This window comes from Echinops telfairi, unplaced genomic scaffold, assembly GCF_000313985.2.
Source record: "Echinops telfairi isolate 266 unplaced genomic scaffold, ASM31398v2 ScPeMD7_60;HRSCAF=208, whole genome shotgun sequence".
Lineage (NCBI taxonomy): Eukaryota > Metazoa > Chordata > Mammalia > Afrosoricida > Tenrecidae > Echinops > Echinops telfairi.
In genome coordinates this window covers 4,477,758-4,500,720 of record NW_022103958.1, presented here as the reverse complement: position 1 = coordinate 4,500,720, position 22,963 = coordinate 4,477,758, and the positions used below count along the sequence as shown (strand labels likewise).

The 22,963-nt window shown below is 40.2% G+C and overlaps 1 protein-coding gene across 3 annotated transcripts in view; it reads right to left on the bottom strand.

Moving 5' to 3' along the window:
• Positions 1-22,963, bottom strand: part of CKAP5 (cytoskeleton associated protein 5) — a 115,090-nt gene that overhangs the window by 23,271 nt on the left and 68,856 nt on the right. For all 3 annotated transcript variants that reach the window (XM_045290889.1, XM_045290891.1, XM_045290890.1), the window contains exons 14-26: positions 18,981-19,094; positions 18,597-18,707; positions 17,631-17,723; positions 16,698-16,883; positions 15,969-16,063; positions 13,131-13,188; positions 12,916-13,041; positions 11,963-12,102; positions 11,648-11,822; positions 10,743-10,856; positions 9,651-9,779; positions 5,539-5,733; positions 5,047-5,179 (exon numbers count right to left, since the gene is read on the bottom strand). In XM_045290889.1, coding sequence (XP_045146824.1) covers positions 5,047-5,179; positions 5,539-5,733; positions 9,651-9,779; positions 10,743-10,856; positions 11,648-11,822; positions 11,963-12,102; positions 12,916-13,041; positions 13,131-13,188; positions 15,969-16,063; positions 16,698-16,883; positions 17,631-17,723; positions 18,597-18,707; positions 18,981-19,094 — 1,669 coding nt within the window. The remainder of the gene's footprint in view (positions 1-5,046; positions 5,180-5,538; positions 5,734-9,650; positions 9,780-10,742; positions 10,857-11,647; positions 11,823-11,962; positions 12,103-12,915; positions 13,042-13,130; positions 13,189-15,968; positions 16,064-16,697; positions 16,884-17,630; positions 17,724-18,596; positions 18,708-18,980; positions 19,095-22,963) is intronic.

The window sequence follows — 22,963 nt, the reverse complement described above, 5'->3', positions numbered from 1 at the left end:
AAGAAAAATCTGCTAATAAAGAGGGACTTGTTCTAGTTTATACTTTGCGGTAATCACGATAGCAAGCAGTATTTTACGGGTCTTTTTGGGGGGAGGGCATTTGTCCTTATTTTTTTAACAGTTTTATTGGCACATAATTTATACATCATACAATCCAATTGTACAATTCTCTTTGATAAGATTGAACTATCATTACCATATCAATTTTAGAAAACACACCCAAACCCAACCATGGTTAAATCGTCTTTAAAATGAGTTGTGTAATCAGTCAATTCTAGTGCTCCCCTCCCCCTACAGGTTATTCTTTAAGATTTTAACCTGCTTTGAAATTAAGCAAGCAGGGAATCAACAGTCCACATGGAAGAAGCACACCAGCCTTTGTGATCACGCTGTGTTGAAGGGATCAGGGACCTGGCATCAGAAGACACAAAACAATCATATCAATGTGAACAAGGGTGGGGTGGAGTGGAGACCTAAAGCTTATCTGTAGACAATTGGACATCCCCTCATACCAGGGTAACAGGAAGGAATGAGCCAGTCGGGGTGCAGTATAGCACTGATGAAACACACAACATTCCTCTAGTTCTTTAATGCTTCCCCCCACTCCTCACTATCATGACCCCAGTTCGACCTTACAAATCTGGCTAGACCACAGCAGGTACACTGGTACAGATAAGTGCTGTCAACACACGGAATCCAGGACAGATAAACCCCTCAGGAACAATAACGGAAGTAGTGATACCATGAGGGTAGGGGGAAGGTCAGGGGAGCAAGGGGGAACAGATCACAATGGTCGACATAGAGCCCCCTACCCCCCAAGGGGGATGAACAACAGAAATGTGGGTGAAATGAGACAGTAGATAGTGTAAGATATGAAAATAGTAATAATGTGTAATTTATCATGGGTTCGTTCACGAGGGTGGGAGGGTTGGGGAGTAAGGGAAAAAAGAGGAGCTTATATCAAAGGCTCAAGGAGAAAGAAAATGTTTTGAAAATGATGTCAACATTTGCACAAATGTGCTTGGTACAACTGATACATGGATTGTTTTAAGGGTTGTAAGAGCGCCCAATAAAATGGTTTCTATAAAAAAAAATTTTAGCCTGCAAACCAACCAACTTGAGAAAACAGGAATAAATTACTTACACTGCTTATCTACGAACTACAGAGGCTAGTACTCTCACCCTTCCTGAGTAAGAGGGAGTCATCAGCAGAAGGCGTGAGAGAGACCGAATAGGATTGTTAATGAAGAGCATAAAGAGTGCCTCATAGTTTGTTTTTTAATAAAACACAAGTTTAGGTGATTTAAGATTTCTTCTGAAATGAATGTTTGGGTCAAACGTTTGAATATCTAAGAAGCTCATAACCCTGGGCAAGAGGAAGGAATCCAGGCTCTATTCAGAAAAATGTGGTGCTAGACATGTTGCGTACCCGCTAATTTTAAATAATTATCTTCTCTGCTCTATGCGGCTTTCTCTTTAAGACATTTTTATTCATCTGGGCTACAGTAAAACTCAAGATACAAACAATATGGTAAAAAGCTTTGTAAAGATAGCTAATCTTAAACATTAAAAATGTTTTCAGACAAAAGGCTAAACTGTCCTTTTTCAAAAAAATAATTTTATTGGGGGCTCCTATAACTCTTATCACAATCCATACATACATCCATTGTATCAAGCACATTTGTACATTTGTTGCCATCATCATTCTCATTTTGTTTCTCCTTGAGCCCTTGGTATCAGCTTCATTTCCCTTGCTTCTCCACCCTTGATAACTTATAAATTATTATTTTTTCACGTCTTACACTGTCCAATGTCTCCCTTCACCCACTTTTCTGTTGTCCATCCCCAAGGAAGGGGATTATATGCAGATCCTTGTGATCGGTACCCCATTCCTCCCCAACTTTCCCCTTACATTCCTGGCATCGCTACTTTCATTATTGGTCCTGAGGACTTTATCTGCCCTGAATTCCCCGTTTCCAGCTCTTATCTGTACCAGTGTACATCCTCTGGTCTAGCCAGATTTGTAAGGTAGAATTCGGATCATGATAGTGGGAGGGGGAAGCATTAAAGAACTAGAGGAAAGTTCTGTTTCATCGGTGCTATACCCCACCCTAACTGGCTCGTTTCCTCCCCACAACCATTCTGTCAGGGGATGTCCAGTTGCCTACAGATGGGCTTTGGGGCTCCACTCCGCACTCCCCCTCATTCACAATGATATGATTTTTTTGTTCTTTGATGCCTGATACCTGATTCCATTGGCACCTCGTGATCGCACAGGCTGATGTGCTTCTTCCATGTGAGTTTTGTTGCTTCTCAGTTAGATGGCCACTTTTTTATCTTCAAGCCTTTAAGACCCCAGATGCTGTATCTTTTGATAGCCGGGCTTCATTAGCTTTCTTCACCACATTTGCTTATGCACCTGCTTTGTCTTCGGCGTAGTGTCAGGAAGATAAGCATCATGGAATGCCAGTTTAACAGAACAAAATGTTCTTGCACTGAGGGAGTACTTGAGTAGAGGCCCAATGTCCAGCTGCTACCTTAATATTAAACCTATAAATATATGCACATAGATCTATTTCCCCATTGTCATATATATGTGTATATATGTGTATATATATATATTTACATATGTACGTGCCTGCATTTAGAGCTCTATAAATGCCCTTTGCCTCCTAGTTCTTTCCTCTATTTCTTTTACATTCCTCTTGTCCCACTATCATGTTCAGCCTTCATTTGGGTTTTAGTAATTCCTTTAGGTTACACTGCCCTTGATCAAGCCCTACCAGACCTCCTTTGTCATAGATTTTGAATCACTTGTTCCTTTGTCCCTGGGTTTAACATCCCCTTTCTTTCCCCCGCCTCCCCGTCACTCATGTCCCCCCAGAACCATCAGTCCTGCTGTTTGCTCCTCCAGATTGTTTATTCCACCTATCTTATCTAGATAGACTTGCAGAGATAATATGTACAAAAAACAAGACATAACAAAACAAAGCAACACAAGAAAACAAAAGAACAAAAAAAGCAATGACCAAAAAGAAAAGCCTGTTAATTGTTCAAGGTTTCTTTGTTGACCTTTAGAGGTGTTTTCCAGTCAAGTCTGATGGGGTGCCACGCCCTGGTCCCAAAGTTTATTTTTGGTATTCCCTGGGGACTTCGTTGCTCTGTTCCCTTACTGTTCTGTTGCACCCCCTTAGTGTTTCCCCTCAGTGTGGTGGGGTCAGATCAGGCACAATTCCCGCACTGTGTCTCCAGGGTTGTTCCCCGTAGTACTATGGGTCAGTGAGGGACATCATGTCTTGTAGTTGGGCCGGCCCTATGATCCTCTCTGTGCTTTGGCTGCTGAGTGGGAATGTCATTCTCAGGGGTTGGTGGGCCAGGATGTGTTCCACTGTCTCTTCCTCTCTCTTCATTTGCTCCTGTGTGCTCTGGTCAGACATGCCCGTCTCCCTGAGTTGTAGCTTCAGTGTTGTCCTCTGAAATGAATTCTTCTGGGGGGAGGGGTAGTTGAGATTGGGGCCAGTCCCTAAACTGTACATCTATAACATGATATATTGTTTGCTTTATTGGAATGTAGAAAAATCCTATTTGTTGTCAGATAAATTCAAGTCTCAGCCATCATGTTTTCATGGCCATAGTATTGTAGTTCAGTATAGGAGCTGGCATTTTCCTTTGGATACAGTACAGTTTGATTATGCCAAGTAACAATTATTAAAACTGTACAAATTAAAAAAATATATGCCCCATTAGCCAAAATAATGTCTATTTAGACTTCTGAAACAAAGCCCCTGGAATAAGACTTTTGCTTTTTTTTTATATTGAGGTATAATCCACACCAAAGGCCACAGTCTTAGATGTACATCATTTTCAGCAAGCAAGGTTGTGTGACCTGTATGACAGGTTAATGAGTCATCCTCCCATCGTGAAGCTGCTTTCTTCTTCACCTATGTAGTCCAGCTTCTAGTGCTGTTTGCTCAGCAGACAGACTAAGTGTGGTGAAAAGATTAATCTCTTACACATACCTGTCCTAATTTTAAACCACTCAGCATCACTTGTTCTATTCAGGCCTGTCTTTTAATCTCTGTACAGGTTCTCCATGAGCACAATTACGTGTTCTAGAAATTCCATTTTTAACAACGATATCCATAGTTGTTATGATCCGTAATTGACGGATCTTACAGAGTCAAGAAAATACAAGTAAAGATCTTTGTAGTATTCTTTACTTTCAGGCAAGATCATATGGCATCAGCATGGTATATGTTGTTCTTTTTTAAAAACAAATTTTGGTGGTGGGGGGGGCGTATACTCTGTTGTACATCCTCTTCTGAATCTGGTTTGAACTTTGGCAGGTCGCTGGTGATTTAATTTTGGGTAGTCTTAAAGTTTTACTTGTATGTGGCATTATGCCATTGCTCAACAATGTCGTTCTCTTGGGTCACCTTTCTGCGGAATGGGCACAAATACGGATGCCCTCACATGTTAGCCACCTTCTAAATGTCTTGGGATAGACAAGTCAACATTTCCAGTATTGCAGCCATTTGTTGAAGTATCTCAATTAGTAGTTTGTCTATTTCCAAAGCCTTGTTTTCACCATTGCCTTTCAGTGCAACTTGAACTTCTTCCTTTGGTACCTCTGGTTCTTGATCATATGCTACCTCCTGAAATGGTTGAGTATCAACCAATTCTTTTTGCTCAGTGGCTCTATGCTATCCTTATTAAGTTTGTGGTCTCCATTCTCCTTCCAATTGTAATATCCAACAGCAGAAAATGGTTGTGGAAACTTTAAAACATAGGATGTCACTAGCTTCCTGGAATATATCACTGAAGACTCCCTATTGGATTCTGAAACCAAGCTAATCTTCTTTGTGCCTTTGTACAGTTCCTGGACTAAAACTGGTACTTCACAAATGATTATGATAGGAGGGTAATGAGAGAGGGAGGAGGGCTTGGGATCTAGAACCTGTGATGAGGAAATGTGATGAAAACAGAGGTTGGGTTTCTTCTCCAAGTTCCCTAGAGTCATTTCCTTCCGCGTCTTAAGATAGTTACCTGATGAAGGTTGGAATTTGGCTGGAGCTGACCCTCCCGTTGCTTTGGAAGCTGGTTTAACAGGTGCAGGTTTGGCTGGCATATTGGCTTTGGCTTTCTCTAGCATGGCCAATACCTGGTCTTTAGAAGTTGGCTAGGGAGACAACATAAAAAGTGAGCGGTCACAAAAATGACTGACTTATATTTGGTTACTTAAAGTAAATGATTGTGCTCCTGATTTTACAATACCCTCTGAGTGAGGGAAACAGCAGTGTGAAAGAAGTAACACACGGTGTGAAGTCATACTAAACTACTTATCCTAGGTCAAAATTTTCACCCTGGAGTACAGTAGATTCTTTAAAGGTTCTATGCTACTAAGTATTTTATTTTTGCTCTCATCAGGAATTCAGTTTGGGACTCATGTGGGTGGGGTAATAGGATTTTTTTTGTGGCTATAAATTCATGTCCAATATTTTTCTAATGTCATGGGACAATAAAAAAACCAAGTGGTACCTTCAGTTTCCCTGTAGCCTTGGCCATCTTCTCATACCCTAAATGCATCATGAAGAAGGGCAAAGCATCTTGGGCCTTCTTTCGTACATCGCCATTTCGGTCCTCTAGACAGGAGTAGAGGTGAGGAACACAAAGGATAAGGTCTGTAGGGGTGGAACGAAGAGTAGGTAGTTTCTCAGCCAGCCACCCCAGAAGCTGCCAAAAGAAATAAAATACTAGTCACACACTTCAGTGGAAAATTGTTTACAGTCTTAGGCGTAATGATTTCATCAGTTTCAAACACTGCACTGTTGGCTCTTAAGCCACGGCTTTCCAAAACACAGTCAATAATTTTCATTGTTCAAGAACTGTACCCTATTTAAGAATTACATGCAAAGATGACAATCATCTTTAAAATCAGGGCATAGTTCGTTAGATGCTATTTAGGCATAAATTATAAAGCTTTATAGACCCACCTCCCACCCCCCCCACCCCCAGTTTTAGGAAGAGCTTTAATGATTCTTAATGTATTTTTAAGATGGGTAGCTTTCACTTCTCTTTCTCTCTTTTAAAGTTCTAAGAAGTAACTCAAGCATAAGGACTCAAAAGAGGAGACTGTGATGTGTGCTGGTTAAGTGGCTCAGCTGCTAACCCAAAAATCAGCACTTGCACTCATCAGAAAGCTGTGACGTCAGCCTCTGTATGACTGTGCTGTTTACAGTGCCATTGAGGTGCTTCTGACTCATGGAGACGCTTCAGAACGGACGGAAACACACACACTGCCCGGGTCTGCAGCACCTCACAGTCATTGCTATGTTTGAGCCCAGTGCTGCAGCCACTGTGTCAGTCCACCTTACTGAGGGTCTTCCTTGTTTGTGCTCTCTCTGCTCTACCAAGCATGAGACACAGACACTGGTTCTTCCTGACAATATGCCCAAAACACACGAGACAAAGTCTCGCCACTCAATTCCAAAGAGCTTTCCGGTCTACACTGCTTTCAAGTATTCTGATTCACTCTTTTAGCAGTTCAAAGTACATTCAGTACTTTTTGCCAATAACATAATTCAAATGTATCAATTCTTCTGTAAAAGATTACAGAAATCCCATGAAGTAATTCTACCCTCTTCTGTAGGACTGCTATGAATCCCAATCAACTTGATAGCACTGGCTTTGAGTTTTAATTTCTTACAGACCCAAACAAGTTATTTAGTCAAAAGATAAATTCTCGAAGACTTATGTTTTTACTTTACAGCAATATTTTCTGTATATCTACAATTCATATCCATATTTTTAAATTAAATTGTTGAAATTATAGATTAATATGAATTCTAGAAGATAAAGAAGAGATCTTGAGAAACCCTAATTCAATTTTCTTCAATGGTAGCATTTGATAAGATTCTAGTATACTTAACCAATTAGGATACAGAATGGAAAGAACTCATTAATTTCGTTTAGATTTCCTCAGTTTGCCTTGTGCTCATTTAGTGCCACACAAATTAACCGCGTGCATTTGAGATCACCCACCATCCCCGCCAAGATATGGAAGAGTTCCATCACAGCAATGTCTTGCTGTCTAGACTCACACCCTTTCCCTCCTTCGCATCCCTAACCCCTGGAAACTCCTACATTTACAATCTTGTCATTTCATACAAGACGGAATTGTACAATATATGTATGACCTTTGGGGTTGGCTTTGGACACATTGCATGATTTGACATTTATCTACGGGGCCACAACAAGCATCCATAAACCAAACCAAACTCACTGCCATTGAGTCGATGCCAACTCACAGCGACCCTATTATGACCTTTTTAAAATTTTAGCATTCTGATGTGTCTCATTGCAGTTTTAATCTGTGTTCCCTGATGGCAAAAGTGATATAACATCTTTCAAGTACTTATTGACCACGGCTATATCCTTTTCAGTGAAATATCTGTTTGTATCTTTTGCCCATTTTCTTTTTTTTTTTTTAATCATTTTATTAAGGGCTCATACAACTCTTATCACAATCCATACATACATCAATTGTGTAAAGCGCATTTATACATTCATTGCCCTCATTATTCTCAAAGCATTTCCTCTCCACTTAAGCCCCTGGCATCAGGTCCTTCTTTTGCCCATTTTCTAATGAAAATTTTTGTATTGTTCAGTTTTGAGAGTTCTTTATATATTCTGGGTATTAGCTCTTTATCAGATACAAAGCTTGCAAATATTCAATCTCTTCACATGGTCTTTCATCATAAGGAGGTCCAATTTATATAGCTTTTCCTTTCAAAGATTTATATGGATTTTCCTGTGATGAATTGTGCTCATGGTATTGAATCTATAGATCACTGTCTAACCATACGTTCCAAAAATGTCCTATAACCTTTCTTGCACTGGACTACTTTGGTAGCTTTGTTAAAAATGAGTTGCCCTTATTTCTGTGGGTCTATTTCTGGGTGCTCCTGTTCCTCCAATGCATGTTTCTATCCCTCCACCAACATGAAAGTATTTTGATTACTGCAATCATATAGGTAGGGAAGAAAGACCTGGTGATCTACCTCTCAGGTTGGTAGTCACTGAAAACCAGAGTGAGTGAAGTTCTCCGACACACACAAAGTCACTATGAGTGGAAATCGACATGCTGGTAGTGGGGAGAGTGATTTTTCCCCCTTTATTCTTTGTCAAGACTGTCTTAGGTGTTCAAAGACCTGCGATTAAAATGCTATTTTATTTTATTGGGTTGCCGAGTAGGAATCAACTTGACAGTAATGGCTTTGTCTATGTCTATGCTGGGATTTTGATAGAAATTGCATTAAACCCATAGATCAATTTAGTAAGAATTGTAATCTCTGCTAAGATCTAGTGGTGAAGTAAGCTGCTAACCACAGGGTTGGTGGTTCAAACCACCAGCTGGCTCCTTGGAGAAAGCCAGAGGGACAGTGGCTAGACCCTACCTTGTAGGGTCTATGTGAGTTACAACTGACTGGATGAAAATGACTTTGGTTTGGGTTTGACATCTCTAGTATGCTGAGTTTTCCAAGTGAGGAACAGAGCTTGTTACTTATTTGTCTTGTTTCTTCAACATGTTGTAATTTTCAGCTTATGTATCTTTGTTTTGTTAGTGTATAACTAGTGCTTGAACTGCACTTTTAATCTTGGTTTCTACATGTTCACTGCAGTATAAAGAAACGTGTTTGATTTTTGTCAGCTGATTTTGCATCTAGGGATTTATTTGTAGATTTACTGTACTTTCCATGAAATTATGGCACCTGCAACTAGAGACAGCTTTAGTCTATGTCTTTCACTTCTCTTTCTTGCTTATCTGCAGTGATTAGAAACCCCGGTGTCATGATGAATAGCCACTCTTGTTTTGCTCCCAAAGCACTCTGCCTTTCGCCATCGAGTATCCTGTAAGTTCTACGTAAAGGTCATCACGTTGATGCAATTCTTCATTCCTAACTTGTTGAGAATTGTGTGACAAAGGCACATTACGTTTCTTCAAATGCTTTCTGTGAGCTAACTGAAATGGTCATCTGACTTTTCTTCTTTAGCCTATTGATGCGGTGAATTAACACTGACTGGGTTTTGAATGCTGAACTTTGTACTTATTTTTATATCCTGACTGACATCTCTGTTTTATCAATTTGAGTTTGAAAAAGAAAGAAAGACAGACAGAAAGAAAGAAGTTTCATAAATAAGCTAGACCTGTTGGAGCCCTGGTTGCATAGTGGCTACGAGGTAGGCTGCTAACCACAGGTTCAAGAGTTGGAAACCACCAGCTGCTCCTTGGGATAAAGGCAGGGTTTTGAACTCCCGTAACAAGTAAACCCCCCCAGGGGCTGCTCCACCCTCCCTAGAAGGTCACCCAGTAAGGAACCGGAATCGACTCAATGGCTGTGAGCTTGAGTGTCTGAGTTTTCAGCCATCCATTCAAGGAGTTCATGGGTGGGTGGTGGTGCTGGAGCGGCAGCAGTCACACGCGAACACAAAAGCTCCAGGAAGTGTAATTTCATATTATTTACTGTTCGATTAATGAACCTCTTTTACTCCTACGGACAAGATTACATCATACCAACGTATTAGGTGGGCATAAGCAACTAAAAAGGTAAAAGACACAGATAAAGCACATCAGTCTTGTTAGTACCAACCTCTTGCCTCAAGAAAGGGTTTTCCTTTTTGAGCTCCTCAGAAAGCTCCTCTCCCTCCAGCCACTCCTTCATGCCGGTCTGCTCCGCCCAAGCACTCACTGTCGCCAGAGCAGCAGCGCGAACATGGCTCTTTAGGGAGAATTACCAAAACCAGCAACGATGGTTGGGAGACAAGGGTGAAAAACTTGTTATCTCTGAGACAGAATCAAATTCAATAGTTGTACTAAAATTTCATAGAGAGGCAGAGACATAAAACTCAAATGTCAAGATCTCACACTTGTTTAATTAGGACAAAACAGTGACCTGGGCATAAAAAGAATATAAAAGGAATAGAATAAACTCTTCAGATACTCTCCCCTGAATCTCTACTGGTTCATATGTCTACAACTATCTCCTAAAAACAAAAATTCTACATAACAGAACTCTGTAACATTGAAGTTATGTTTTCCTATTCATTGAAGGATTTGAAAAAAAATTAAAATAGACCAATTCCTCTAGTGAAGTTGATTACCAAAATAAAAAATAAAAAGATGAGTAGACATTCAAATATTTAGTCTAGGGCTATATAGAAATGGCTAGTGATCTTCAATGACACTAATCCTCGGACTGTCAAAGTAGCAAGATCTTACTGAACTACTAGGTCTTATTCTAATAGTTTAGGGGGAAAGTAAACTCACGAGTCATTAACTCATTCATATATTTATTCAGACTCTTTACACTAATACTTTTTTAGAATGAGGTGGCTCTTAAACAAAAAAACAAGAGCCACAACTTACTGAGTGCATACTATGTGCGAAGGCACAGTTCAATGCACTTTAAGTACAAACCCTTATTTAATTCAGCATCACAGATAAAGAATCCCAGCCCTGGAGAATGTACATCACTCACTGAAGGCTGAACAAAGGTAGTACGTAATATAACCGGTCACACCTTGATACTGCTTGGGCTGTAAAACTGTTTGCTATTTCCTGCTAAAAATCTCCTCATTACCAAGGATATGGACATGTACTCTAGACAAGAGACTTAGTCTTAGCCCGAGAATGTGGCTGGCCTCTTCCAGATTGGAGCTGTGGTATGTGAGTCAAGTTCTACCTTGCTGTCTCCAAGGACTGTGATGATAGGGATGCCCAAGTTCTTCACATGTTGCTTGATGTTTGGGCCCATGGCTACTGCCAACTGCTGGAGGATAGTCAATGTCTGCTGCACCTGAGTGGAAAGAGGTAGCACTTTTTGTTTAAGCCACAGTAAATTGGGTTAAAAGTTTTACAAGTTTGCTGGTATAGTCAGTACAGTACGTGGTTTCTGACCTTCTTGCAAATGCAATTATATCATTATGATGTGACTCCTATTTGGCTTGGAAATAATTTTTAGGCTGTGGTCTCTCCTTTGATCAGTTTACAAAACTGAATGACTGAAAGTTTACTCTGAAGTCCTTACTGCTTAACAATTTCATGGTAAGGTATGACAACCCTAACTCAGCAATGTAAATGTAGGCACTAGAAATGAGGACAGTTTAGGGGCATTCTCTATAAAGATGGAAACCCTAGGGAACACGTTGACTCTGTTCTGCAGTTGCTATGAGTCAGAATCAACAGGAATGGCTAGGTTTCTGTAAAAAGCAAACTCTGACATTTATGGAAATTAGATTACTAAACTTGTTTTCCACAAAACACATCTTGAGCTATACTTCAAAAACTATAGGCAATCATGGCAGTGGGTTAGGCTTTGTGCTGCTCCCCAGTGTGTGGAGGGGGAAAAGATGAGGCAGCCGTGAACATTCACAGCCTCAGAAACGATAAGGAGCAGCTCTACTCTGTCCTACAGGGTTGCTGTGAGTTGGAATCAACTCAGTGGCAATGGATCTGGGGAGTTATTTGTAGTTCAAAGTAAATAAAGTGACCCTTTGTATATATTTTTTTGCTAGGAGAGGCTCTACTGAAAAGGAACTTCGGGGGGGGGGGGGGGGGGGAATAAGAACAGGCACATGATCTACATACCAAGATTTTATTTGAATCATTGAGTCGACCCTTCAAGGCAGTGGGAAGTTCACCTATATTTGGCTGGATAAATTTTGCTTCATTGATGATGCCTGCCACTTCATCTAGGCCTTCTTTCCTGATCTTCCAATTCTTGTCACCAATCTTAGATACCAAGTCTGAAGTGATTTTATCACTGAAAAATGGAAGACAATCTTAATTGCACACACCTCAAAGAATAATGTCACAAAAGTACCCCTGACCAACGTCAAAGAACATATCGTTTAGGATTCAGTATGATGCATCAAATCAACCATTTTCCCATTTAAAACCTACCTAATCTCTGCCCTTGGCAAAAAATCAACAACATCACTGCCCCCTTCCTCGGGTTCGTCACCATCCTCTCCTTCATCCACTGCACTTGCGCTGTGCTTGGTAATCCCTCGAGTTGGAGCAGGTGGGCTCTGTCCCTGCATCTACACACATAAATCAGTGAGGTTAATGAACTTGATGAAAGCAGTCAGAGTACACAAGTCTGGAGTGGCACTGAGGTGAAATGTCCACATTTACTCATGATACTTAATATCTGTACAGTAGACATTTTCATTCCTACCCAAATTCTAAGTTTGAGATTATATGACAAAAAGTATTTTTTTCTTTTCTTTCTTTTTTTCATTTTCTCAGCAATGTTTTCTTGCTTTAAAAATTTTTAAAACCATTTTATTGGGGGCTCGTTCAACACTTATAATCCATCCATCCATCCATCCATTGTGTCAAGCACATTAGTACATATGTTGCCATCATTATTCTCAAAACATTTGCTTTCTACTTGAAGGCTTGGTATCAGCTCCTCCTTTTTATTTCTATGCAAACTTAGATGAATCTGATTTCTCAATCATGAAGTTTCCCATTGATTTGTACGAATAAATACAGAACAACTCTGCAAAGACTGAGCAATTTAGGTTAGAAAATTAAGTTTAAGGAGAGGCAAGTTTCTCTTTTTAAATGTAAAGTGTTATTTTTAATGTACTTTTGGAATAAGTAATGCATTCATGATGTTATTCACAAAGGATACCAAGAGGAAACTCTCTCATCCTACAGTATAGATAATGAGCTGTATTCCTCACTAAATCAATAATTTCCCATGAACTTGTCAGGAGATATTTTATGCAGATGAGAGTAAATGCTTATTTATTCTTTATTACAAAGGATTGAAAGTTTACATTTAACCAATTAATACAAATATCCTCAAGCCCACCAATTGCTAATATTGTTTGGAGAATCTTTACCTTCTCAAATTCTGCATCGATCTGGGATAGGAGGGCAGGCTTCTCATCTTCAAAGAACATTCGCAAAGATGGACCAACGTACAGATACATCACACCAAGCAGGGTAATAGCAGAAGTCCTCACAGCCTGTTAGACAGAACAAAAAGACCTCTCCAATCCAGAACACACCCACAAAGGCAGCAGTGATACTACTCTACATACTGGTATATACTCACTGGATTTGTTGCAGCGAGAGCTGTCTTCACATTGCTAATGAAAGCTTTGACATTCAACCTAGGAGAAATATCATTTACAGTTAAAAACAAATGATACTGAAGATATTTATTATTATTCATTCATTATTAAGATATTCATACTAAAACTAGTGCTTTATTAAGCCAGACTGGCTACCTTTGGATATGTCTGCCTGACTCATTTTAGAGTGAGCTGTAAATACTATCTATATGCGGATAACCCGAGTCAATTCTGGATATTTTTCCAGAACTCTAGATTCATACATCCACCTGTCTTTGTGACATCACCATTTGATTAGCAGAGGCCCTAGATCTAATATGCTAAAGCCAAATTCTTTTTTTTTAAGTCATTTTATTGGGGGCTCATACAACTCATGACAATCCGAACATACATCGATTGTATAAAGCACATCTGTACATTTGTTACCCTCAGTATTCTTCAAAACCACATTCTTAAATGTCCACTCTCCAAACTTGTGTCACTAAAAGAGCCACATCATGTAATCCTGAACTGCCCTCTCTCCTGATGAACTCTACTTTCAGAATATCTGAGTTCTAATACTTCTACCTCTACAATCTATGTTAAGGTGACCAGACGTCCCGCTTTTGGCGGGACAGTCCTGATTTTTAACAATTTTCCCCGCATCCCGTGGCGTTTTTAAAAAGTCCCGATTTTTGGAAATAATGCACAAGCTAGGGTATACGGTTTTTGGCTGCCATGTGGCTATTTCGCCAGGTTTTATCAATGGTGTCCCGTTGTACCAATGTTAAAATCTCATCACCCTAGTCTATGTCCAAGCCACTCTAAGCTCTTGATGGGATGATTCCACTATGCCACAGTCTCATTGCTTTTGCCTTGGTTCTGACTATAGCCGGAATGATCCAGTTACTCCTTTGCTCAAAACTCCTAATGGTTTTTCACATGCTCAAAATTTTGAGGCTATATATGTTCTACCCTTTCATTTATTCCATTCCGATCAGGCAGGTCTCCTTGGTATTTCTGAATACAGCATGCATAATTCTACTTTAGGGCTTTTGTACTTATTACTCCTATGATCTAGAATGCTCAGCATTTTGCTGCTTGCTTCTCCATTTCCTGCAAGGCTGTGCTCAGATAGAGATGCTCAGGAAGGACCCTGACTAACGCACAGAAAAGAACACCATCCCAACCAGTCTCCAAGATGGCACTGATAAACCCTTCACGCTGCTTTATTTTTAGTCTATTGTTCTTCTGTCTCTTATTTTTACTGTTTATCCTTTGTCTCTCACTTCTGACTTAGGTCCCATGAAGGCAGAAATCTAATTCTGACCATGATACAGTCCCAGGACCTGAAAAAATGACCGAAACATTGTAAGATACAGGGCAGAAGATCGTTTAATATGGCTTTTCTAACAATAGTCCCTCTAACTTGCACCAAATTATCTTTTCTTGATGGATCTGGGTGGGAGAAGGTAGGGGAAGATACTGATAGGCTTCAGTTGTGAGGACTTGTTAACAGGATTCATTGTGATCATCATCCTGTTGTATACAAAATAAGACCCCCTGAAAGCAGAAGGGATCTCACTGCCAGAAGAGCCAGGAGTGAAGTGCATCCTCTGGACTCCAAGATCCCCATGCAATGAACCTCCTTGATCCAGAAGATACCAGTGACATAAGAGGAGTGACAGAGACACAGCAGCAATGGCAGAACCAAGAGCCCAGTGCATGAGACAGCAATGGGAACGTCCCAGTCAGAGTAAAGCTGAGAGCTTTCAGGAAGGAGGCTGGCTTTTTGGATGGGGTGCTTCTGGAAACTTATTCCAGGATCTGAGTTCACTGACTCGTGGAGCTGGAGCAAGAGGGCTTTGGGGTTGAGGCTTATTGGAGTGGCATGCCCTAGTGGGCATTTACTAGCAACCTTGAAAGAACTTGGTAACGTGTTCTGTCTGAACAACTCTATCTTGAGCATTTCTAACTGAACTGTAACCTATTAATTTCCACAATAAATCTTTATAATCATGAGTATTGTCTGAGTTGTGTGTGACCACAGCAATGAGTGAATGAGCTTAACAATAAAAGTAGAAAGATTGTTCAAATAGAACATAAGAATACAATAAATAGCTGCTAAAGAATGATAAAATGAGAATCATAAATTGAACAATAGAAAAAAATCACCTGCTTTTTATGTTATGCTTAGAGATCAGTTTTACATTACAGGGTGTATTATGAATGGATTATAATAATATCCTAACTATGACAGGGCACCAGAGAACTGACATAACAAGTAGTTCTTTGCATTACTTGTTAGTTCTTCATTTGGTAGGATAGTAAGAGGCATGTTGTAAAAAGCAGCATGGCCCAGGAGGATAAGGAGAAGGTGGGGGTTGACAAGGGGGACCGATCACAATGACATACATATAACCCATTCCTAGGGGGATGCACAACAGAACAGTGGGTGAAGGGAGATAGCGGTCGGTGTAAGACATGGTGGTGGTGGAGATTATAAATTAACAAGGGTTCATGAGGGAGGGAGGGTGGAGGAGATGGGAGAATGAAGAGCTGATATTAAGGGCTACAGTAGAAAGAAAACACTTTGAAAACGATGCTGGCAACATATGTAAAAATGTGCTTGACACAATGGATGGGCATATAGATTGTGATCAGAGCTGTAAGGAACGCCAATAAAATGATTTAAAAAACAACAACAAAAAAAGCAGCACAGCACAGAAACAGGCCACGTGCTTTCTCAGAAAGAAGATGGCATTAAGGTATATTGTAATGACCAACCAAAGGCTGGCAATATATGTAATTATCTTCCATTTGATTTCTTTGTGACTTACCCAGAAAATCCAAATTCTTTTATTGCATTTGCTAGCCAATTCAGTGTTTCTGATTGATTCTTGGGATTTTTCTGGGAGAAAGCCATCGACATAACCTGGAACAGGGAAAAACATTTCACAATGATTGATGTGTTCCCATTCCCACTTCTTAGGGAAGAATACTTACTGCTTCTTACTGTCAGTGAGTTGATTCAGACTCAGCAAGACTGTGTACAGGGCAGAAGAGAACTGCTCCTTAGGGTTTCTGGCACTAGAAACCTTCATGGGAGCAGAAAGCTTCATCTTTTGCCCCAGAAGCAGCTGATGGGGCTGAATTGCTGACCTCACGGTTAAGTGCCCTCTGCTTAGCTCCTTCCATAGAAACATAGCAGGGTGATAAGGCAGATGTGGGGTTGAGGGTAGGTTTTTTTATGTTAAAAACAAGTGCTAATTATACCTTTGGAATTAAATATCTAATGATCACAAGAAAATGAGGTAAGTGTCAACAGAATTAAAAACACGCTGGACTATTTATATCTTTTCACTAGTGATCACTGTCATAAGAGAGAATTATTCCCGCCTTTCATGGAATAGTCTTAAGATAAATTTCAACTATCAGGAACAGTCTGTTACTAAAGCTTAAAATAAACATGCTGTATCAAAACCATTTTACTCAAGGAAAGGACAGGCATTTGACCAGCAAGTCCAACATGACACTGGGGCAATGGGGAATCGAGCGCTGTCACTAACCTGCTCGGCCGTCCATGGCAACACGCAGGCTTCAGCTATGGCCGTCATAGCTTCTTTTGCATTGTTTCCACACTTCACATCTCCAATCTTGTCGACAAGGCCGTCTAATACAATCTGAGCGGATGTTTTGGAAAAGTTTCCCTTCTGGGCAATCAGAGCAACTATGTGAAGCTTCATTTGCATCACCTGACAAGGATAAGCCAAAGACACTTATTTATCTCCTTAAAAAGAACTTTTTCAAAAAAAAAAAAAAAAAAAAAGAACTTTTTCACATATTTGATTACACAAATTTTATAGTTTGATTTTTAAAAAAACGTAACATCTTTATTGGCATATAACCCACAAATCATACAATAATTCACTCATTCCTATTTTTAATTTTACATATTTACTTTTCCTTTAGTTTTTCTCTTTCTTTTTTGTTTTTTCAGGTTGCCAGATCTCCTCTCCCCTCTTTTTTTAAATTATTAAATAATCATTTTATTAGGGGCTCATATAACTCATCACAATCTGTACATACGTCATTTGTGTCCAGCACATCAGTACACATGCTGACTTCATCATTCTTACAACATCCGCTTTCCACTTGAGCCCTTGGTGTCAGCTCATTTTTCCCCCTCCCTCCCCGCTCCTCCCGAATAGTTTTTCTTTCTTTTGTTGCTATTGAGAATATACACAGGCAAACATACACCAGGCCGACATTTTCCATATAGAAATTTAGTGGCAGTGATATTCAGTCAGGTTACTCTTTGCATCCTTAGTTTCAGAGATATTCCTCTTCTATTTAATCTCGTGATTTGACATGTTGGCTGAGTGATTTAAAAAGGGTGTGCTAAATATCACCCTGGGAAACTATACCCCTCTATTGTCTCACAGGACATAGTAACACACTATTTAAATTTTAACAGACATGAACCCTCGAATTCAAAGTACCTGGAAATTTGTTTCTTTCCACCCCGGTTTCTTGGCCAGCACCCTCACTAATGCCTGGCATGGCATTTCAGTTCGGTCCATTAGTTCCACAGCCTTAAAGTAAATCAAAGGTGAGTTAATAAGGCTGAAAGTTGAGTTTCAAGAAAACCAAAAACAATAAAATCAAGAAGTGGTACATCTGAAGAAGGAGAAAGGGAAATGGAATTGAGGAGCGTTAGAGAAGAACCCTTTATAATTTAAGATGCTGATTTTCTTAAGGTGCATGCTTGCTTTGGCTGGTATATCATCACTGAAATTATTTACTTTTACACATTGGAGGAATTCACAAATTCTTTGTTGCAAGGAAAGTTAACAGTAATGTTTTTTTTTTCATTTGCCTCGGGTGGGAGAAACTGCTTATACAGATTTTGTCCTAGTAATTTTTCTAACAACAGTGAAGTAGAGTAGGTTAGAAGTAGTTAAATGTTCCAGAGCACAAAGTATAAGCCAAAAGGAGTTGTTGCTATGCTTCTTTCCCATGCTGGATTTTTAAAAGGAGTTTCTCACACCAAGGGATTGTTCTGTTCTACGAAGGAACCAGGATGACAAAGGGTGAAACAACACAGGGGTGAGAGGTAGCTTAAATGGAGAGATCTGCTTGTCTCATTAAATTTAATGGACGAGCACCATAGTTTTGAAATTCAACTAAGCCTTATTATTCAGAATAAGACCCTGATTTTATTGAATAAGTACTAAGTTATGAGGTAAGAGAAAACAGATGTTGAAAGATGACAAACAGAATCAAGCTGTTTCTACAACCAACCCAAACAAACCCAACCCAAACCACCAACCCCCCCCACCCCATCTTTAGTTAACCCAGCTTCACATATCTGTTGTAAATTATAGTAATTGGGATGAGAACTTTGTCAATTTCTCTGCTCCCATAAAATCTCATCTTCTTTCACCCAGTTCATTCCCGCAGACAACCTTCTGAAACTCTTCCATACAGGCCAGTCGCTCCTTCCAGTTACTGCTGTCTAGAAGCGGGACACAGGTAGAGGGAAGGACAGCAGACGCCTGTTCTTCACACACTTCTAGCTGTAAGATACAGAAACTGTTTAAGGAAACAGACTGCAAGACTGTCAAAACACCCCCGCCAATATAAAAAGCACACTTTCACAGGTATGCGACAGCCTATAAGTCTTCTAGTGTATACTGGGAGTCAGAACTGACTTAGCCACAGGTTTGGTCTGGGGATATCTATCCAAGGCACATGCACTTGCTGGCAAATTCAGCCAGGACAGAACCCTGCTCTTCTCGCAGGTTAGCACTTCCCCTGGTTTGACAAGCTTGTGACGAGGCAATACTGACCGAGAGCTCAGGCTCCACAATTTCTTTGGTATCCAACCCTTTCTTGTTCTTGGCTCCACTGCTCCCTGCACCTCCTGGTGCAGCTGGCTTCCCCTTCTTAGGTGGCCCACCAGCCTAAAAACAATGAAAACAAAAGTCCTTTAATTCAGCCACTTAAAGGACTGAATACACGTCACAGACTCTCTTGAAAATTTGATATGAAGGCTCACATGATAAAATTAGATAAGACTGATAGAATTATACAAGGGGGTACCCCCCAAAAACTGGAATTGTGCTGGGTGGAGTGGAACTTTTCATAGTATACATTTTTCCTGCTAGGCGAGCATTGAGCAACTCGTTTAGTGCACCTAGTGGCATCACCTGGGAAGGTTCTCTCTGGTCACAGACAATTGGGTCGAAAAACATTTTCGCTCAAACCTTGTTTTTTGTGATGACAGATTTAAGAGAATAGGTGTCTGTGTGCAGTTGTCAAAGTTTGTTTCCTGCTCCGGAAAAATGTCACAGGAACTGTTGTGATGTTGAACACAGCTCACAGGAATAGCGCTATGGGAAAAAACCCAAGTGTGCAAGTGGTTTTCTCATTTCAAAAAGGGTGAAATGTCGAATGATGACAAACCCCGTTCTGGACATCTGTCAACATCCCAAACTGACAAAAATGTCAAGTCATAGGGTATTTGGAGTTCATTCCACCAGGTCAGACTGTTAATCATGCTTTCTATTTAGAGGTTCTGAATAGACTGCATGAATAGTGTGTGACAATAAAGGCTTGATCTGTGGCAGGTGGGGACTGGTTTTGCCACTACAACAATGCGCCAGCTCATGCAAAAACAGCATGCCTCTCTTAACTCACGGGACCTTGCTCTGTGTGACTGTGAATGAAGACGGGCATGAAAGGATAGCAATTGACAACACAGAAGTGAAGAAAAAGACAATGGAGGTGCTGTCAGCCATCCAAACAGGTAAGATTGAAAAATGTTTCCAAGAATGGAATTGCAGATTTGACAAATGTGTTAAGTATAATGGAGTACTTTGAAAATGGTATGGTTGTTTTGTAAAAAAATTTAAATAGGGAGGATGGGGGAAGGGGGAAAATGAGTTGATATCAAGGACTCAAGTAGAAAATGTTTTGAAAATGATGATGGCCACATATGTACAAATGCACTTGACACAATGGATATATGTATGGATTGTGATACACAAGAGTGGTAAAAGACCACAATAAAATGATTTAAAAAACATTTAAAAACATATTTTTATGGAAAAAAGTCCATTTTGGGGGGGAATATCCCCTCGTATGAAATAATTTTCTATAAAAAACCTGTTAACATGCTTTTGTTATACATGGACATTAAGTTCACTTGGTTGGCAACACTAGAGTACTGTCACTCATCAGGCCCAGGAGGACATCACATCTTTCAGGATTCAATGGGGAAAGGACAACAAGAAGCTCTGGGTTTGGACCTCTCTCTCCTGAAAATTTGCCTCATGGCAGTGTCAATATGATTCCCTCTGATTCTGCAGCTTACCCTAACAGGGTAAATTAGAATTATACATTTACAGATTTAGAACAGGTATCTAAGTGCCTCTAAATGTTTCCTACATTAGTAAAGACAAGTTCCTAAACTACAATATTTTTGCAAGATTTACCCACAGGTGTCTCGGTGGCAACAGGGTAGATCATTAAATAATGTAGAGCTACATTGTTTGCAGAGAAAGGCTGGACAGAGTTGCACCCAATAAATATCTGGTTATGCTGAATACAAGCATCTCACTCAATCATTATACTGTCGAGTCACTTTTTAGGTTTTACAAAGACATAATCATGAAATGTAAAAATAATTTACATTTAACCTCTTCTTTCCCAATACTAACAGGTCCTCTTTTATTCTTAAGTCTAATTATAGAGCATTACAATGATGGTAGCAGCAAGCATTTAAATTTCTTATTTCAATGTGAATGCACCTAATGTTTCACTAATTTTTTGGTTGGCTATGTTCATTAATATATGCAGTTCTACCTATGTGTTTATATGTAGTTGTTTTGTATCTAATGTAGCTAACATTTTTTTATCAAGAAGGTATGGTGAAATTTGTACTGTTCTAATGTCTGAAATTATAGATTTCTTTTGATCTATTGTTTTAATATCAACCCATCCTTGTAATCCTGGAATAAGCATCTATCACTGATCATACTTTTTTATAAAACCACTTGGATTCTCTCTGTGAATATTCTATTTAAAAGTATTATTCTAAATTCATTATACTCCAGTTTCAAAAGGCCACAAGAAAATAGAAGTCTGTCACAAGCCAACCTTGGTAATAATACTATGTATTGCAAGTGACACTGTTTACATGGTCTGTATACCAATTGAGTATTTGTCAAGAAATGTCATAAATGAAAATTTATTGTTTTCTAACTATAAAGAGGGAAATTTTTATATTATTTGGTTAGCTTGAATACTGCTTCTGTAATCACTTTTCTGTATAAAGGGAGAGCTCAATTCACAAATCTACTTATCTTTCAAAATGGGAACAGAAGACCATTGTCTTATTCTTTTTTGATAAAAGAAATCTTATGAGAAGGACAGCTAGCTTGGGCATGAAAGGGTTCAGAAAGAGAGGGACAGGAATGGAAACACTAGAGAACAGAATATGATAGAAAGTACAGAAGATCTGGGAAACCACAGAGACTGGACCATATGCCGGCACTAACTAGAATTAGCCCGACCTCCACCATGGAAGGGAGTCCCACAGAAAATGGAAATAGATCGTCTGGTGTGAGAAAGGAACTGACCTACCACACCACACCCAGAGGAAGCTGAAGCAAAGGAAGGAGGAGGCAGAACGGAGCGGAGCACACCTGGGTCCACCAAGCTCAGAGGACGATAGCCCAGCTCGGAGGGCCCAATGTACAGAGAGGACCATGTAACTGCCCCCACGGTGAGATGCGACATCTTGCACTGACCCATGGCCTGCACGGGACAGCACCGGAGACACAGTGTAGGATGTGCGACTGAGCTGACCCTACCACACTGAGGCAAAACACTGGGGGTGTGCAATGGAGCAGCAGGGAAGCAGAGCACAGAGGTCCCAAGGGAGTACAAACGATGGACTTTGGGGCCAGGACGTGGCACCCCATTAGACTCGTCCGGAAAACACTCCTAAAGGTCAACAAACAGACCTTGAACTACTAACAGGCTTTTTTTTCCCCCCCAGCCTATTTGTTTTGTTTCTTTCCTTTTTTCTCTTCTTTTAAATCTTGTACGTCAGTGGCTATTTTGTTTGTTAGCTTGCCAGTGCTGCTGCTGTCGTCGCCATGTTCGTATGTGCACTTTGGTGCTGTGCTGTCAAAGCCATCCCAAATGTTATGCACATATTAATATGTCTGCACGTCCACCTAGATAAGAGAGGCTGGACCAAAAAAAATGTGAGAAGAAAATAAAGGGACCAATGGCCCCGGAGGGACATGAGAGTGTGGGAGGTAGGGGAAGGGAGGAGGTGTTGGCCAACCCAGGGACAAAGGAACAACGAGTGGTTCTAAACCAATGGCAGGGAGGGGAGGGGAGGACTGGTAGGGAGTGACCAAGGGCAATGTAACAGAGAGGAAATACTGAAACCAGAATGAAGGCTGAACATAGTGGGACAAGAGGAAAGCGTAAGGAAATACCTCTAGGAGTAGGAGGCAAAGGGCATACATAGAGGCCTAAATACAGACATGTACATATGTAAATATATTATGGGGGAAATGGACCTAGGTGCATATATTTATAGGTTTAGCAGTAGTGTGGCACGTGGACATTGGGCTTCCTCATACGCATTCCCTTAATATAAGAGCACCTTGCTCAGCTAAACGGTCATTTCATGATACCCACCTTCCCGACATGATCACTGAAGACGACAGATGTATGCATAAGCAAATGTGGTGAAGAAAGCTGATGGTGCCAGGCTATCAAAAGATATAGCGTCTGGGGTCTTAAAGGCTTG